Here is a 13,997-nt window from a genome sequence, read left to right as displayed (position 1 = left end):
CGGTGTTCGCCCTCCCACGGCTTTGCCCACGTGTTTTTTTTTTTTCGTGTTTAACGTGAAACTTACAACTGTACAAAATGTTAGTGAAGGCGTCATACACCTATTTTGTTAATATCTTATTTGTAGGAATGCACTATATCGATCATGAGCGAGTTCATACTCCGATTCGCACTTGACAGATTTTCGAGTGGCCCACCTTTTTTGAACAAACGGATAGAATTAACTTTTTCAGATCAGAAACCACCTCCGTAGATGATCTGTGATTAGGATTTATTAAATGCTAAAGAAAATCGCAATGTTTTAAGTACGACAAAGTTTGACAGGGAGACCACGTTAAGCTAAGTAAAACACATCCGTGGCATCCGTGCCTCGGGTTCTGTCAAGTCTAATTTTATCTGTACAAAGTTAATTCTCTGCGCTTCTAAATTAGATAATACAAACACGAAACTTCGTAACGCGTAGTCAAGAGCTTTATGATTGTGTATATTTGATATGAGAATAAATTAATGAATAAAGTTTGTAGAATAATAAATTAAATGGTTATTTAAAGTATGTAAACGTTTTTTAGTAATATTTTTTCAATCCGTCAATAAACCAGGTATTCCGTCAATAAACTAGGTAGGCAGGTAGATAGGTATTGGTAACAGGTATCATTAAGAAGATGCCTAGCAATCCTAGACAGACTTTTGTGTCTCCTACGCTTTCTAAAGAGACGTTTATTTGCAGGTTGTGGTCCAAACTAACATAGTTTGGTTTTCATTTGAATACCAGCCATTTAAGCTCAACGAAATTTTGCAGGCACTATTTAGATTAATATCTGTGATTTTCCAGATTTCTGTTAAAATTTTGTAGAGTTAGTAACACGGGTTCAAAGATTTGTATGCAAATATTTGAGCCCGTGTTACTTTTTAACTAGGTACTTTTTACGGAATACTGGCCACCCATAGACACAGTTAGTTGTTTTTAGAACGTGTCCACCAAATGGTGGATTGATTGGTTAATATTCAAATCAGAAACTACATATTGTACGGAAACAGAATGTAGAGAGAGCGATGGGGACTGGGGAGCGGGTGAGAAACTTTTCATATCCCTTTTGTAAATGGTGATTCATTATGGATTTGCCGACCCAAAAACCACCAAATTGTGGACCATTTGATAGTATCAGTAAGACTATATTAATATTGTGTAGGTGATTTTTTTCTTCTTTTTATTTAGAAGCTTAGTTTCTTCTGTGTACATGATTCTAGTAGTAGATATGAAATGTGCAATGACACTACGTCCAATTCACCAGCTGCCCGCAAATAAAGCGGGTACACCGAAGGTTTATCAACTTGCATAATTTATACAACGGACTCGTCGGGGACGGGCACATGCAGGGACATCCGACCCGGATTACTGCCCGTATTAACCAAGTCTCGTTATGAGTTTTACCACAATTTTACACCTTTTTAGGGTTCTGTATCTCCAGAGAAAAAAAGGAACGCTTATAGGATCCCTTCGTTGTCTGTCTGTCTGTCTGTCAAGGGCATCAAAACCTATAGGGTACTTCCCGTTGACCTAGATTTAGAATCATGAAAGGCAAGTAGCTTTTGTCTAATAACCTAAATGAATGGAGAAGGGATCCGGAAGCCGTTAATTTGTCGTTATAACACAAATCTTTTTAGATATTTGGGCTCTATAGACTGAACGTGTCTAAAGCACCAGCTTTGTGTGTGTACCTAGCTTTCGACCATTAGATCCTCCTGTAAAATATTCTACTGGTAAAAAACTAAAGAAAATATTCAGGGGCATAGAGCCGCAAGCTAACGTATTGGGTTAGTGATATTTTTTTATTTAAATACATAGCTCAATATTTCAATTTTTTTTTGAAAAGGTTGAATGTGTGTGTGTGCGTGTGTGTGTATGTTTGTTACTCCTTCTAAACTACTGGGTGGATTTGGCTGGGAATGGGGATAGATTAACACATAGGCTACTTTTTGTCCCAGAAAACCAATGGGTTCCCACGAAAAGAACCTAAGAACCTTTTAAAAGAACCTATATCCACGCGAACGAAATTGCGGGCATCAGCGGGCAGTTTTGTTATTTAACCAGGTTAATATTATGTATTTTATTCTTTATTGCGTGTCAAACAATTGTGCAAAGTATAACCTTCTTCTATTCTACAATCAATCAGTTTAACAGCAGTAGGTAATAAGTTGAACCGTTAAGATACTAGTAAATGGGATCAATATCACTTTTCTATAATAATAATGATACAGTTTCTCTATCAACGGGTGCCACGACGTCCTCGAGCTCTCGAGAGCAGCGACACCAAAAAGCGGGGGAGCAAATTCATAGCGGAAACAAAGCGACGTATAACACAACAAACTGTATTTCAAAATATACCTTACAGTTAAGTGATAAAATCTTAATTGGAAAATTCATGGCTTAGTACTTAGTCAGTAGAAACAATGCGACGTATATCATGGTGAGCGTCAAGCTAAACTCTACCTTAAGTTTAGGTTTCAAGGTTTAAAATTGTGTTATCAATATTGTAAGTAACGTTACGGTGGATGCGCCCGCGGCAGCGCTCCGACACTAAAGCTCTTTGTTTGTGCTGAAGAGCTGACTATAATAGCTTGCAACGGATCCATAAAAATGGAGTCTATATTCCATGATGTGACAGAAATAGGTAAAAAATACATTAGTAATGATGCATTAAGTCTATTCTTGGATTACTTGACTAAGTAGTCGCCTATATTGGAAGGCTATATTGATGGCTCTCCACATACATACAAGCTATAAAAGTATTTAAATCCTTACCAATAATATAAATATGCGAAAATCTGTCTGTCTGTATGTTACGTTTTTAGTTTTCACAACGGGTACAGAGAGAGTACTTTACATCCCGTTGACGGACATGGGCCAATTTTTAACCTTGTGGACGAAGTTGCGAATATCATCTATTTGGTACAGAGATAGCTTGCCTCCAAGAGACGGACACCTACAGGTCCGGGTTTCAACCCGGAAAATCAGGATTCCCACGGGATTCTTAAAAAGCCTATATCCACGTGGACGAAGTTGCGGACATCATGTTGTGAATAAATAATTACAAAACAATACCATTGAAACAAAATAACTTAAAAGCTTTAATCTTTACAAAACCCGCAATACGATAGAAGGGATGGCGTTAATTTATCAAAGGGATTACAAGGAAAAACATAACCAGAAACGGCTGTCAGTGGTATTGAGTAAGCCTCTAAGAAAAGACGAAGATTTGGTAAATCATTTATAAACGCAATTCATTTTATTTGTTAAATATCTATCTGAAATTCACCAAATGTAGAAATTCCAATAAAATTTTATTGATGTTACATTCTTATTTAAAAACATTATATTAAATTATGCGCAATCAATAAATAGGTAGAGATTTACAATTGAATATGACTTGCTAAACCAGCATGCCGTGAGTTCTCATAATGTTCTCAAAGATGTTTGAATTCTGCTAATCCGCAATTAGCCCGCATGGTGGACTAGGGCTAAACCCTTATCATTTTGAGAGGAGGCCCGTGCTCAGTAGTGAGACGGCAATAGTCATATTATTGTGTTCAACTAGCGTAAAAGCATAAGGCTAAATGTACAGAAGAAATTAAAGTTTCTAATATTGTAATCACAGTAATATTGCATAGTCATGAATTTTCCCGCTATTATTAAAGTTTTTCATACAGTTCGTGCTAGCGGACATCTTTTGCGGATTTGCTACGACTCATTCATTCTAGTCTTTACGGTAAAATAGGTAAATGTTTGTAGGAGCATTTTCATAGTCGTAGTTTTATTCTAAAAACAATAATCTATTAAACTTTCACTGGAATTTATAAGCTTTTAACTAAAAATGCTTATGATTTTGGACTTATTTCGTGGTTTAGCGATATTTAATTGTAGAAAATTTTACGTCGTAAGCGCTTAATGCTAAATAGGCTAATATTTACTTTATACTATTTCGCAAAAAAGGATCACGTATATTCGCTCGATGGTGCAAAGATTCGTGCTGAAACGACGAAACGCTGGATTTGCGACCACTCAGTTCCATAATACCTTCAGTACTTATCCCGATTAAAGCCTTAACACAGTGCCAATTACCAAAAGTAGAAACTGAATGATATCGAGAAATACAATATTATTAAAATGTAACAATAACCTCGTGGAACGAAGGTCGTGTCGTGAAGCTGAATGAAGCGACTACGAGGAGAGTCTTCTGGCGTTCTAAGACTACGAGTAGGAGTAGGACTGACAAGACTGCGTCGAGCCAACGGACTCCAATTTAAGACCACTTTTAACATATATCTTTAGTCAAAAATACTAGGTGTTGCACGTGTACTAACCAATTTAGTCAAAACTACTTTTGACCAACACCGTTAGTCGAAAATAGTTTTCACTGTTTTTTGCGGTAAAAGGTAGTTTTGACCGGCTAGGCGGTTTTGACTGTAACACTTGCAAGGAATAACTCAAAATTTAAAAAACCCCTGACACAAAAACCTCTATAAGAAAACTAGCTTTTCTAGTTTTCTTATAGAGGTTTAGCTTGAACGGTTGAAACGGTTGAACCGATTTTCTTCGATTATAGCTAAGAACACTCTCGATCAAGCCACCTTGCCACTAAATTAAAATCGGTTCATTCGTTTAGGAGCTACGATGCCACAGACAGATACACAGATACAACGTCAAACTTATAACACCCCTCTTTTTGGGTCGGGGGTTAAAAATACTATAAGTTCGGTATAATAATTGCCTGTTATGTGTCTACAATGTGCAAAAACTGCTTCCCATATTATATTTCATGCCCCGACCGTGCTCTACAAATTAAAGACCATTAGGTTATCTCTGCACACAAGCTATTTTTCCAGCGCTAAACAATAGACCCTGAAGTCATTGTGTTAGCCGTTGGGTATATAATTAGCATGAATAAAGATAATGGGGTAGATATACAATACATGGGGTACAATATAATGGATACCGCTTATCTTGCATTCGGTATAATAATAATGTATACTCGTAATAGTATGACTGCGTTAATTGGGTTTATTTTCTTCCTAGAGTCAAAACCGGAGTTAGTATACTGGTTCTCGGAGCAGACTTTACAACCGGGGCCGAGTGTGTCACTAAAGTGCGTTGCAATGGGTCACCCGCCTCCACAATTCACATGGCTGTTGGATGGATTCCCTATTCCAACAAATTCAAGGTAAGCCTACTTATTAAAATTAATCATAAGAGTTGTAGAAGATATAGAAGGTCATCTCTTTCTACTAAGTATATTTTTCATTCAGATTCGTCGTGGGCCAGCACGTTACCCTGCAAGACGATGTTGTCAGCCATCTTAACATCAGCAGAGTTACAGAACAAGATGGCGGTGAATACGCATGTGTTGCCAGCAATACAGCGGGCAAAGCACTTCATGCAGCAAGAGTTAACGTTTATGGGCTACCGTATATACGAGAAATGCCTAAAGTAACAGCTGTTGCAGGCAGTGATTTGAACATAAAGTGTCCTGTTGCTGGGTACCCCATTGAATCCATTACGTGGGAAAGAGGTAAGCTACCCACGGCAAACTTATTTTTATCGAAGATTTTCCTTTTTCTTTAGGTATATTATTTAGTTGGTATCTGGATATGTGGAAAATCTTTGCGGTTTATATTATGTACTTACCTAGCCACCTATATGTTTGATGTTGTTTCGTCATCTAACCTAATGGATAATTTTTTACCTCGTTTCGTGCCCATTACGTTGTGAAATTGGATTGTCGTCTTATTTCTGTCTTGGTATTTCCAACAGTATTTTTGCAAAACTTGTTACAGAATATTATTGTTTTTATATTTGGTGTTTAAATTTTAACACAAAACTTCATTACGTCGTTGCTTAGCGTGCCTTTTGAAGAAATTTAGTTTAAGATTTAGTTATTTGAAAAGTAAAGGAACTGCACTTGTCGAAAAGTTACTTTTTAGCATAAGAAATCGCAACGACGATTTTAAACTATGCAATGGACTACAACTCATCCATAATTCATGAAAATGACAGTGCAACTTTTCAAAGTTTGAACGAAAAACTGTTAACGCCACAAACCAGAACTAACTCAAAGTGACGACAAAATTCAACAATGCTTAGAAGAAAATGGAGGAATCAAATATATCTCCGATTTAACCAAGCGTTTGAAAGGACACTTTAGTGAAAGAGTATCGAATTAAACTCGAGGGAGAGTAACTTTCTCATAGCAACAGGTCGTTAAGGAAACTGGGGCAAGTAAGCGAAGGCAAAAATACACAAAGAATAGCATAAAAGCCTCTGTGACGTCAACGTTCTGGAGGATTGTTGACACTTTCTAGCAATGCGACGGTCTTATTGTGACCTGACAGCCTAGATTAATAATATTAATTTCATACGCATTTTGTTTTTAGCAAAAAAATGTCCGGACACTTCATAATATTAAGTTACAGTGAAAAAAATTAAATAATTCGTGACGTCTAGAGTAGAGCGAGCTAAAAATGTTTAATTCGAATAAAATTTTCCGCCATCCGTTGGAGTTATGAAAGTTTTGTTGAAATATGATGCGTTATATGGCTAGCTTTTAGTTGTTTAACTTTTTATATTAATAAAAATAGAAGAGGTGTTGGTATGAAATTGTCAAAATTTTAAATTACATTTCGCTCTCCTATTTTCAGTCGTGTTCGTAATATGAATATTAGGAGCTTAAATTTTAAAAATCCTATATTTAACTTTTCATATATACCTACTTAACAAGGTTTTAAAGGCACGACGAGATCAAGTTATATTGTTTTAAATGCTGGCAAGCGGATTATGAAAGCCCTTTATACTTATAAGTTGAATAGTTGCAAACGTAGTGCTCGGATGAAAAATAATAAAGCTATTTAAAGACTCTCGCTTAATGAGATCTCCATGAAAAGATAAGATCGTTGTTGACAAGGGTCGCAAAGGAAACGGAAAATTACGGGGGAGTGACCGACGAGTCTTAATTTGAACTTACCCGGTAATACTGTTAAACTGACTGAGGATTTTACGCTCTGATATTTTCTTTATATCCCTTTGATCTGTGGTTGGCGGATGAGTGTTTTGGGAATGAGTAGTTGTTCTGTCTTGGTAAAAGTGGGTTAGGAAGTTGTTCTTGATACTGTTTATTTTAGCCTTCTTGAAAATTGTAACTATTTTGGTTAACAGATGGTCAAACATTGCCTTTAAACAGAAGACAAAAGGTGTTTCCAAATGGGACTCTAATCGTAGAACAGACGCAAAGAGGGGAAGACGCTGGTACTTACACTTGTCAGGCTGCTAACCGACAACGCCACGTCGCACGACGGGATGTTGAAGTCCAGATATTAGGTAAGAATACTGCAACGACTGTAAGAAAACTACGCAAATTCACTAACTAAGTAAATACGTAAACTACGATTTTATTAAACGATTTCATTTCTTAATTTTACAATTTTAGTGAAAACAACCAATAATATAAGTATCTATTTTCTTGGAATATTAAAACCTTCATATTTCTTTTTGCGGTTGTATATTTCAACATTAAGTACACTCATTACACGGGCACACTGCCAGAGAACTTTATTTACTACAAACATATATCAAAAAGCTAATAGAAAGTTTTATTCTGCAGCCCGATATCAAACATTAGTCGCAAAATTTTTACAAAAACTTTCCCAATTTCTTCAGCGTACACCATAAAGAATTTTAGATGGCCGAATTCTTTTTCTATAACTCAAGTGCTTTAACAGCATAAAATATTAGGTACCTAGGTTATAAAACGTTGGTCCAAGTCACTTTTATAAAATTTTATTAAATTTCTGTCCATGTTTCCAAAATCTAGATTACTATTTCTTATCAGGTATGCTACGATTTTTAATTAATTCATGAAATTTTACCATTTTCGCGCGATTACTATTCTCCCAGCATCCAGGAAACTTTTCTTCGTAAATATGCTCATGAAATAAAAACAAAGAAAAAAGATTAACGCGGCACCGCAACCGTCTACTTAAGAATTCTCAAATGGTAGCCAAAGATTTTGCACTAATTAAACGTTAAAAAGAAACGAGGCAAGAATGTTGTTTTGTGGTTATCAAAAGTTTTCAAGGCGGATTACTTAGGTACCTACTTAGAATTGAGCCCTAATTCGCACGAGCGTTAAAACCCGGCGTTGCGCTGAGAATACAAAAAGCCTCGGCATGTGAACAGATACCTACTTGGGAATGCATTTGTGCTATTTGAACGCTTTTTTAACGGTCGTTAAGAAAGCTCTCGTGCGAATGAGGACTTAGACTGTTATTTATGTAGTTCATTCATAGGATTGAACATTGCATTTGTTATAGACGTCTGTTAAAAATATTCTGCTAGTTCATACCTAGTACATAGTAGTATAACGGTTTTTCATTTCAGTGCAACCGAAGATATTGCCGATTCAGCCACTGACGAATTTACTAAGGGAGGGTATGAGAGCAGCTATTTCCTGTCAGATATTGGAGGGCGATTTGCCGATTGCATTCCGATGGGAGAAAAATGGCCAGCCGGTGACGTCGTCGCCATATGCACCGAGCGGGATAATAACTAGGCGGATGGACGAGTACAGTGCGTCGCTTGTGATAGAGCATATCACGTCGCTGCACAGTGGAAATTATACGTGCATAGCTTCCAACGTTGCAGGATCTGAGCGGTTTACTGTACCGCTTACTGTGAATGGTAAGGATCTTCAAAGTTTATTATTTTACCAATCCTTATCTTAGTTCTTGGCTGCTCAAGCATCAATATAGACATTTCGAAATGTTAACAATGTACATTGGAGGATCTAATTTAAAATATTTGCGTAGTACCCCCTCGGTGGCGTCTCGAACCAAACGATGTGGCCGTTGCCGCTGGCCAAGATGTGACTCTACAATGCCAAGCAGATGGCTATCCGAAACCTAACATCACTTGGAAAAAAGCTGTTGGTAAGTGTTAACTTTCAGATCTGTACGCCTTTATAGTTACTTCAAGATTATTAACTTTATTTTACTTAAGTTTAAGTTTTTTGTTTTAGTTTATCAATTTAAGGTTTATTTCATATACTTTTATTTTTTACTAGCTAATTTTACTAGCTAAGTAAACCCAACCACGGATCATGGTGGTCCAGTCTGATAGGTATTATAATAAAATTACTAGGCAAGTAAATAATTCCTGTTCCTGCAAGAACTTGGAATAAAAATACGTAAATACTCATTGTTTCATAGGTTTATATATTGTGTTCTGTATTCTGTATCTGTTTGTGTAAAATTTCAAGTCAATTAATCGACTACATTTTGATACGAACACAATATTCAGAAGCCGAATTTTTTTTTATATATAAAGATTAATCATTTTTTATATCGCAGGGAATACGCCCGGCGAATACAAGGACTTCATGTTCGAAGGAAGCTCTCGTGTCATGGAGAATGGATCACTAGTCTTCGAAAGAGTGGCAAAGGATAGCGAAGGACATTACTTATGCGAGGCCAGAAACGATATAGGAGCAGGGCTCAGTAAACTAATCTTTTTGAAAGTGAACGGTAAGTACTTAATATGACATTCATACAATTTTTTTTGTATTGTTAGACTGAATATGTGTTTAGAAGGTTGCCAAACTAAGTATTTGCAAGCTATAAGAAGCTAGTAGGTTAATAACTTTCTATGATAGGTTTCGATTAAGTTAAACTACTTTCTAGAGCAAACTATCAGTAACATAATATTTATTTTATTTTGTTGCTTACTCTAGAAACTCTAAGTAGGTCTGATCTTTTGTTATCAAGGAGATCCATTCCTGGAAAATATTTTTCTCTTTATCTTTCTATATATATAAATCTTCAAGGCAGGAAAAGTTTTTTTTTTTTTTTTTTTAAAAGAATATTAGCCATGTGAATCATGACTAACATTCCCCTTTCCCCTCCAACTAAGCGTAAAGCTTGTGCTAGGAGTGGGTACGACAATAGTGCAACGGGTGGGGTTTGAACCGCCGACCTTTCGGGTTTCAGTCCGCTCCTATAACCGTTGAGCTATTGAGGCTTTAGATATAGTTATATAGTATAAGTTAAAAATACAATAGCAGTTCCGCTAGTATTATCAGAAGTGGGCCCTTTTACTTAGATTTCTGGCCTTTTATTTTTGCGCTTTATCTTAAAGTGGAACGCCCCCTGACGTAAGGAGTTGCTTAGTACAGTACAGCTGATATACAATAGTAAGAATTTTGTCTTTTGGTTTTATCGTAAAATATCTACATGTAGGTAATGTTTACATTGAAACGAGTTGTAATACTCAACTCAACTCAGTTAACTCGACTTAGTTTAAAAAAAAATGTAAAAGTAAAGTTTAATTCATGGGGCGGAAAATGTAACCGAGTAGAAAAATATATGGAGTAGGTATGCCGCAATACCTATTACTTAATACTGCCATATTCCTCATTGGATGATTATTATTAGACAGTTAGCTTCTGAGCCAGGTTAACGCGGTGCACGTGTTAGTATTTCGCAGTATTGGCTTTGCGGGACAAATATATCTTTATCCATACTGTGACATTTCGCAAACTGTCTCCACGTTATTTATTAAATTAGGCCCCATACCACACAATGTTAGGTTAGGTAGGTAAATGTCTTTAAGGTTTCAGCTTAATAATTAATATTACCTACTGTATTTTATCTATTTTCGTATATTATATACTTATATTTTTAGGTATGTAGGTAGTTACATAAATTTATGCAGTAATTTCGGTAGAAAGTTTTAACATACACGTACGTACGTTAGGTACGTTGTTTCTTTTTACACGACTGTCCAAAAAGGAGTGTAATAATTTTGTGAGTTTATTCCACCATCTCCACCACTTCTAAATTTCTGAACAGATTTGGATATATCGCGTATATTGGAATTCTTGCATCATTCCGAGTGGCACTGGCTACAATTTTTTTTAATTCAAAATGGCAGTGCAGTCGTGTTTTTTTTTTTTTGGTTTTTACCAAAAAATGATAGATAGGGTATACTTGCTACAAAAGTCCTATACGTTCGTGGTCAATGTACCTACCTATCTATGTTTACTACACTTGGATGAACGACAAATGCAATAAAGAACTTTGTTCAACTGAAAAGAACGCCGCACGCGTCCCAGCAGAAAATTCAATGTTCGTATTTTCCTTATTAAATACGAGACAGTCGGTTTCCACCAGACTAACTCCGTTCACGTATTTGTATTCTGCGATATTGGCTTTGTGGAACAAATGTATCTTCATCTATCACAATATTGACGTTCGCAGTCGTTAGGAAATTGTACTTTATCCTATTAGACGATTTAAAAAATGCGTTTTATTTATTTTCAAAGTTTTAAATACCTACCTCACTTGAGGTCGTAAATAATATCTATCAAAAACTGAATTTTTCGCCACTATATTTCAACGTGTTCAACCTATCTATGAGTTTTTGTTCAGATCAGTATCTGAATTAGAACTTAAAACATATAAAACACATATAAAATATAGAAAAAATGAATATAGAAGAAATATACATAGGTTAGGATAAATAATACTGAATATATAAGATAATATATGGCTCATAGCGATTATAGACTACACAAATTGTAGGTAGTCGGAAAGGTAGTTTGTAAACAACGAAGGAAGTTAGAGACGTTTAAACAGTAAACTGAACGGGCAATACAAATGGAATACGTCCCCATTTTATTAAAAAGTTTACTTCCACTTGATTAACTCAGTGCAAGGGATGTATCAGTGAATATTGGCTTTGCAGAGCAAATAAGTATGTACATCGCTATATTGACAATTTCAGACTTAGTAAGTAGATCTTGGTACATACATTAGTTACATCTACTTTTAGGTGCATACTATAGGATAATATGGTGTGATACAGCTGTTTAGTACAGTTTAAGAATTTAATAGGGTGCTCAGCATACTTCTTTCTTTAGATACACTATTGTAAGAATAGGCAAATTGGAATTGCAACAAAGAAGTATTTTCAATTGTGACGGTCGGAAATCGGAAAGCCGCGTCTGTGCGGAAGACTCAATAGGCGTACCGACGCGCGACGTCGCAATACGTTTTCCATCTCATTGTAGAATGGGGTTGTAGTATTCCATCCGAACAACTAGACACTTCACTATATTGGCTTTATTGTTTTAAACTAGCTGACGCCCGCGTCTTCGTCCGCGTGGATTTAGGTTTTTCGAAATCCCTTGGGAACTGTTTGATTTTCCGGGATAAAAAGTAGCCTAGGTATGTACTAATCTAGGATATTACCTATCTCCGTTCCGAATTTCAGCCAAATCCGTCCAGTGGTTTTTGCGTGAAGGAGTAACAAACATACACACAAACTTTCGCCTTTATAATATTAGTATGAAGTATTAGAAGTATGATTAGTATGATAACCAGGAATTACAACATACACATAGAAAACCAGAGTTATTGTTCTTCGTCGTCATTGTCGACCGATAAACGTCCACAGCTGGACATACTCGTAGGTCTCTTGTACGGACTACCAAACATAGCGGTCTTATACTTATACCGCCTACGCCTTGGTCCAGCGGCTTCCTGCCATATCGTTTGATGTCGTCCGTTTACCTAGAGGGAGGTGTCTGCCAAAGTTATAATTTCCGGTGCGAAATCCCCATTTCAGCAACGTCTATCGGTTCTTCGAACTTTGTGGCCTAATATTACCACTTCGGCTTTGCAACCCGTTATCGGTTACCCTAGTTCTTCAATCAATCTCCTCGATTAAGGCTTCATTCGAACGAGAGCTTTTTAACATCCGTTAAAAAAGCATTCAATTAGAACAAATGCATTCCCAAGTACCTATCTGTTCACACGTCAACGCTTTTTTAACGCTCGTGCGAATTAGTGATCAAATCACACATCATAAGTGACATAGGGAGAGCAAGGTTATTTTTACTTTATGAAAATTGTACATAAAGAAAGCTACTGAAAAGATTTGTTTACAAAAGCGTTCCGTTTTACGAGCATTGAATCACAAACAAATGCTACCGTAAATAATAAGTATTATTCGCGGAGCTGAACGAAACAAGGGTTCGGTTTATGCAAAACTAACAAGTTTCCAGATGCCTCGGCACTCGCAAAGAGTTTCACAGCCAACTTGGGTACGGTCACGTTCCGGCCAGTTTGTAAACATTTAAGTTTGTAAAGCTTCCAAGCGAAATCGTGTTCTGCCAATTTTATTTTAGCTTACTGGATACTATTGTATAGTTAATAACTTGCAAAACTTTAAGTTTGTAATGTTCATGCTAAAAGACTGAGGATTTTTAATGAAATACCATTCAAAAATATTAAATGGTGGTAATTATTTTGTAGCACCAGCCAGATTTCCTATGAAAAGCAAAACTGTACAAGTTACGGCTGGGGAAGCCGCTCACTTGCAGTGCGCCGCTTCTGGTGACGCTCCTTTAGAAGTTAGCTGGCGAAGTCCTCACCACCACACGATTGCTCATCATTTAGACCAACGGTAAGCCAAACTTGGGTACCTACTAGTTGTTTCATGAATGAATCCCATATGTATTTTTACTTTACTTATGAAACATTCAGGAGTTTAGTTTAAACTACATATTTCATTTCAGATACACGATCAGAGAACAAGTGCTTGACGACGGTCTGGTGTCAGAACTAAGTATACTGCAGACATATCGCCAAGATACGGGTGCTTTAACGTGTCGTGCTTCCAACGCATATGGTCAGGATGAGATGCTCATACATCTGGTGGTACAAGAGGTCAGTGCACCTTAAATGTTTTAAAGAATCACAAACTCTTTATTTCAACTACTATTTTTCTAAAAGTAAACATTGAACGCTTTTACAGGTTCCAGAAATGCCAAAAAATATAAGAATAATAGACCAGCAATCGCGATCTATACAAATATCTTGGACGCAGCCGTACGCAGGGAACAGTCCTATTATTAACTACATAGTTCAATATAAAGAAGCCCCGGGTAAGTC

General features: G+C 36.4%; 1 protein-coding gene across 5 annotated transcripts in view; it reads left to right on the top strand.

Annotated features, from left to right (window-relative positions):
• LOC123875464 (Down syndrome cell adhesion molecule-like protein Dscam2) overlaps positions 1–13,997 on the top strand; it is a 227,211-nt gene that overhangs the window by 203,166 nt on the left and 10,048 nt on the right. For all 5 annotated transcript variants that reach the window (XR_006798144.1, XM_045921300.1, XM_045921302.1 and 2 more), the window contains exons 11-19: positions 5,074–5,218; positions 5,304–5,566; positions 7,207–7,368; positions 8,428–8,727; positions 8,856–8,975; positions 9,396–9,569; positions 13,359–13,509; positions 13,622–13,772; positions 13,861–13,990. Coding sequence is in view for 4 of the 5 variants with exons in the window: in XM_045921300.1 (XP_045777256.1) it covers positions 5,074–5,218; positions 5,304–5,566; positions 7,207–7,368; positions 8,428–8,727; positions 8,856–8,975; positions 9,396–9,569; positions 13,359–13,509; positions 13,622–13,772; positions 13,861–13,990 (1,596 nt within the window). In the remaining variant the exon portion in view is untranslated. The remainder of the gene's footprint in view (positions 1–5,073; positions 5,219–5,303; positions 5,567–7,206; positions 7,369–8,427; positions 8,728–8,855; positions 8,976–9,395; positions 9,570–13,358; positions 13,510–13,621; positions 13,773–13,860; positions 13,991–13,997) is intronic.

Source organism: Maniola jurtina, chromosome 20 (assembly GCF_905333055.1).
Source record: "Maniola jurtina chromosome 20, ilManJurt1.1, whole genome shotgun sequence".
In the NCBI taxonomy this organism is placed as follows: Eukaryota; Metazoa; Arthropoda; class Insecta; order Lepidoptera; family Nymphalidae; genus Maniola; species Maniola jurtina.
The sequence above is the reverse complement of the archived record's forward strand: the minus strand, read 5'-3'. Positions and strand labels throughout refer to the sequence as shown.